The sequence below is a fragment of the Triticum urartu genome, chromosome 3 (assembly GCF_003073215.2).
Source record: "Triticum urartu cultivar G1812 chromosome 3, Tu2.1, whole genome shotgun sequence".
In the NCBI taxonomy this organism is placed as follows: Eukaryota; Viridiplantae; Streptophyta; class Magnoliopsida; order Poales; family Poaceae; genus Triticum; species Triticum urartu.
In genome coordinates, this window is record NC_053024.1 from 684,101,914 (window position 1) to 684,107,247 (window position 5,334).

Consider the following 5,334-nt stretch of genomic DNA (forward strand, 5'->3'; position numbering starts at 1 on the left):
ACTCACTTGGGTAACTTTTTAATAAAGTACATGAGATATTATCTCAAAAACTAAAGTATCCAAATCTACATAATTATGGAAGGCATTAGAGAAGGAAATATGGAATAAGCACAATATTTGAATATGAAAAACTTCTGACTGATAGTGAACATGCATCTACAAAGAACGAGAACTAAAAACCCCTGTAAACAACTTGTGTTGGGACTAGCTATTATTTTTGACAACGAACTTGAAAACGATCTATTGCAACGTGGTTCACATCAGTTGCATATATAAAATATAATATACAAACATTATCTATTAGCTTCAAGTTACAAGAATGAGTTCAGCCATTGGCACAATCATGAGTATGGAAACAAATTAAAACTTTTGTCCAAAACACAAGGTACGTAAATGATTATCTCACTGTTTCAATACATAAGCCAATAACCATTTTGGTTGCTTCCATAGAAGATACGGACAACATGTATATATGCATTCAACGACAAGTGACAGGACACGAGGAGATGCTTTGATGAGAATGATTTCAGGTGAACTACAACACATAGAGAAAAATATGAAGGTGTTGCAAAGAATGACTTCAACAAACATAACAAGTTTTCAGAAGTCTTGTGAATATCTCCAAAGATATTAGCTTGTAGAGTGTAATATCTAAAACTGACAAAATAGGATATCAAATTTCTCAAATAAAAAGATGAACACCAATAAATAACTGAAGCTAAATTGTAAAATATTGGCAGTAAATGTTAATTTTTGATATTTAGGACTTCATATGACAATGAGAAAATAAAGATGAATCAGATTAAAAAAGTTGACAGAATCATCTTCATTATGGTTCAAAGGAGAGAAAGGAAATACAAAGCCTTTAAGCAAAAAAATTCCAATCAACAACCATTGCACAGATTTCAGTTTATAAAGTACAATAGTTCATTTATATACAGCAAGAGGGCAACATTCTAGGAAATCTTTAGGATTGTAAGCCAAATCACAGTAGAAAATAAGACCTTTTATTCAAAATTTACATGTAAGAGCTTATAAACCTGGTCAAATTCATTCATGCTGATTTCGCACATCTTTTTCCGAGCAGCACGGTACTTCTCCTCCCCTCCCTGCAGTTTTTATATTGCTTCAAAGAGAATGAGAAGACCACAATCTTCCCAGGCTCTGCATCTAAGAAGATCAATGGAGCCTTATCTTTGAATTCTGCACCTCATCATCAAATCTTTGTTTGGATGCTTGATAGAAAACCTGCAGGAAATAACCAAATTGAAACATGTCCAGACCTCCTTTGATTCATAGGATAGGAAAATCATAGGAATAGAAATGTCATAGGAAATGAATGAATCCAACTTCTGAGTCCATTCTGCCATTTTCAAGTGCCAGCATGTGACCTTGGCTTCAAGATTTTTATTACCAGCAGCCTTCCACTGGTTTGTAGAATTATGTTAATTCTGTGAATGGGTAGAGGGTATCAGATGCTGTCTGACTGTAGCTTCCGGAGAAAGAAGTATACTACGATAGCTCCCCCCCCCCCCCCCCCACACACACACCCCGGAATTCAGATCAGTGTATTAAAATTTGGAAGCATTCTATGCTTCTACATAGGGAATCATGCCGAAGCAGAGTGAAATTTCAATTTAAAGCAGATGCATTTGCAACTGAATAATGTCCAGATGGCCTGTTTGTTTTTTTACAACTTGAGCAACTTGCAGAAGTTACAGCAAACCATTTGCAGTAGTTTAAGCTAGGCAAAAAACATATTGGAGCAGCAACTTCCTGCTCCCTCTTTGCCTCCACAACTGAATCAAAACTTCTACTGGTGTGTGAAATTATGTTATTCTGTTCATGAGTGAACAGACAGTATAAGATGCAGTTTGATGTGTCGCTGCTGGAGAAAGAAGAGGTCAATGAATGACAGGGTTTTCTTTTAAGTTTATTTTTTGGAATTCAGATTGATACATTGAAATGTAGAGGCATTCTACAGGGAGAAGCACGAAAGGGATCAATCACGGCGAAGCAGAACGCAATATCTATCTTGTTCAGATTCATTTGCAACTGAACTATGTCCATATGTCCTGCTTGTTGCAATGTCCAGATACAGCAGTTACAGCAAACCATTTGTAACACAGTGTCTGCGTCTTCTTTGCCAGCACAACTGAAGTGATCTTTCACCATGCATAGCTAACAGTCTTGGCAAACAAACAGTGTGCAACAAAGCATGAAGGTGAGACCAACCTAATGCATAGCAAGTCCAGAAATTGCAGTTGGACAAACCAGAAAATTTAGAAGCATTCTACAGAGAGCACAACGGAGCAGAATGAAATCTCAATCTACTTCAGATGCATTGCAACTGAGCAATGCCCAGAGGTTGAGCAGCTTGCATGCTTATAGCCTCATGAAGAGTTCTATCACACACTTCCATGTAAATAGTTTAGATTCTATAGTGGAGCAATTACAGCAAACGATTTGTGACAGTTTAAGCTGGAAAAGAAAAGCATTTGGAAGCAGCAACTTCCTGCCTTGTCAACTGAACTCATCTTTCAGTATTCATAGATAACAACATAACAAACAAACAACAAGCCACAACATAGCATCCAGCCACACAATAGGACTTAATCTGACACAAACATCCTCATCATGTAATACACTGCCTGCAGAAAGCATATCACAGCTTGCCAGAGAAGTAGGTTTTTCAGCTGCTTACACAACACAAAGTCCAGAGCAGTCTTCTTGAACAAGTGGCACGGCGCGGCGCTACCAATTAACTTACAGAGATCCTTTCTGCTCTTTTGTAGTACTTGAGGTCAAAAGGGTCAGCAAACTCAAAATCAGAAGCTAGTTCGTGGTTGTAAGCAGGACCTGAACCGTCAGTGACCGGGCTCTTGAAGAGCTCGAGTCCGCAAGCTTTGCTGTTCCATTTTGCGCTGGTTAGAGGCTTCAGCTTCACCCTCACATTATCATCCCCCAGGGAGAAACACTCTATGGCCACCACAACCACCATCTGCTCCAGCACCCGAGCCTTCTCCACGACGAACTTGAGGAAAGAAACCTCGCTTCTCGACCCTCGGAACTCATAGAAGAACACCTTCTTGATGCTCTGCAGGATGCATTTGATGGGACCGCCCTCCTGCCAGAACTTGACATTGACCTTGCCAGTGGACTCTTCAGATATGGGGCGGGACTGCAGATGAAATCGATCAGGACTCTATGATCAGGCCAGTAATTAATTAGATAATTAGTCTAATTCACATTTCTGACCATGCTACATATGTACGCACTAACTAATATTGCAAAAATTGCCAATGCAGCAAGTGTATCTCATTCAAAGTTAACCAAATTTACCTGGACATGGAGCGTCTCCAGGTTGGGGAAGCATCTGAGAAAGCCAGGAACTTTCTTGACAGTATTGCGGACACCGAATTGCACCTCTATGCCCAAAATCTGCACACTAGGGACAATATTCTCCTTGTTCCCAGCCTGAAATTCACCCAGGGACACGGATCATACATTTGCATTGTTAACTGACACGGCACATCCACACATGCAAATTAAAGTAGGATCTACCAGCTCTTGCTCTCCTGGCTTAAGGTATCCCAGCACACGCAGTTTAGGAGCAGAGCCAATCTTGATCATAGAAGAGCGTTTCCTGGTGGGGCGGCCATTGTTCATCTTGGGGGACTCGGTGAGCTCGGCGAACTGAAAGAGCCTCTCCAGGCGAGGGGCATCCACCAAGTCGATGTCCTCCGCGAAGGAAAAGCCGAGCTGTATGCACCGCAGGCTCTGGTTGACGAGGCGGAGGCGTAATCCGCTCTGGAATCCCAAGATGAAGAGCGACTCCAGGACGGGGCTTCTTTCAAGCATGAAGTCGAGATCACGGTCCTCCATGGAATTCCAATAGAGGCCGAGCTCCCTGAGATTGGGGAATCTGGCGGCGCGCGGTACGGCGGCGATGTCCGGGAGCCTCCAGATGCCGAGGTGGAGGCGGGTGAGGGAGGCGCAGTTGAAGATCGTGGCGGGGAGGCGCAGGTCTATCGGCAAAGGGCGGTTGACAAAGACGAGCTCTTGGACCCCCTTGGCGACGAGGATGTCGAGCCAGCGGGCCATCTCGCCACGGTGCTCCTCCATGGTGGTGCGGGTGAGGTGGACGCAGCGGAAAGGGCCCGGGTGCGCCGCGAGGACGCGGGACACCGCGGCGGTGACGGCGCGGGGAGAGGCGGCGCCGATGACGAGCTGGCCGCCCGCGCCGCCGTCCGGAAGCAGGTGGCTGTCGGCGAGGGTGAGAGGAGCCGAGCGCCAGAGGGGCCGCCAGCGCGAGGCGAGGGCGGCGGTGCGCGCGGCGTCCTTGGCGGGGAGGCAGGAGACGATGTTGCGGAGGACCGCGTCGGGGAGGCGGCTGATGCGGTCGACGCCGTCGGGGACGAAGGCGCGCCGGAGAGCGAGAGGGTGGCGGCGGGGGAGACGGGCGGGTCGGGGAGGTAGCTGTAGACGTAGTGGAGAATGAGGTTATAGCCGAAATACACCATGTCGCGGTCCATGCCGCCGCGCTCCATGTGCGCGACCATGTCGCTCCAGGAGATGCCCTGGATCACATGCGAGTCGTCCATGGCCGCCGGTGGAGGAGGGGGGTGGGTGGGGGTGACGGCGAGGGTTTCGGGGAGGGGAGCTGGCGGCAGGTGTGATGACGGAGCCGGAGTGGTGTGGTGGGCAGAGCCGCAGAGGTGTGGCTAGCTAGATGTTGGGCCAAATGCCGGAATCAGGTACGCCTGGCCCGTGTGGTGTCAAAGCGACGTCCCTTGGCTGTGTGGTGGGGACTTTAATGAGATCACAGATAACATGGAATATTTCGGGGCCAATGAAAGAGCGGAATGGCAAATGCAAAGTTTTCATGAGGCTATCGATGAATGCAAGTTTCAGGACTTGGGGTTTAACGAAATCCCGTACGCGTGGGATAATCGCCAGGAAGACGCGGCGAATGTTAAAGTGCGCTTGGATAGGTACCTAGCCGACCCGGGCTTCATCCAGATGTATGGAGATACGGGAGTGAGGCACGTACCATCTCCACAGTCGGATCATTGTATGCTAGTCATCAAAATCAAGAAGCTGGTGAAGTGGGAGGACAGCGGTCCTCGCCGGTTTGTTTACGAGGAAGCTTGGAGACGGGAGGAGTCATATGAGCCCACGGTGGTGGCTGCATGGGAGAAGGGAGCTCTTACACTTGAGGAACTCAACTCCTCTTTATATAACATGCAGGGCCAACTCACCGATTGGAAATAAAAGAAATTTGGGGACATAAAGCGGAAGTTGAAAAAAGTGAGGAAGGAGTTTGAGAAGGAA

General features: G+C 46.6%; 1 protein-coding gene across 1 annotated transcript; it reads right to left on the bottom strand.

The window, feature by feature from the left end:
• Positions 1-2,482: 2,482 nt before the first annotated feature.
• LOC125547160 (F-box/FBD/LRR-repeat protein At1g13570-like) lies at positions 2,483-4,503 on the bottom strand (the record flags this gene model as incomplete). The annotated part of the gene is made up of 3 exons (XM_048711151.1): positions 2,483-3,181; positions 3,343-3,477; positions 3,565-4,503. Coding segments are annotated over 3 exons (1,494 nt in total), but the record flags the coding sequence as incomplete, so codon positions are not given.
• Between the last annotated feature and the right edge of the window lie 831 nt (positions 4,504-5,334).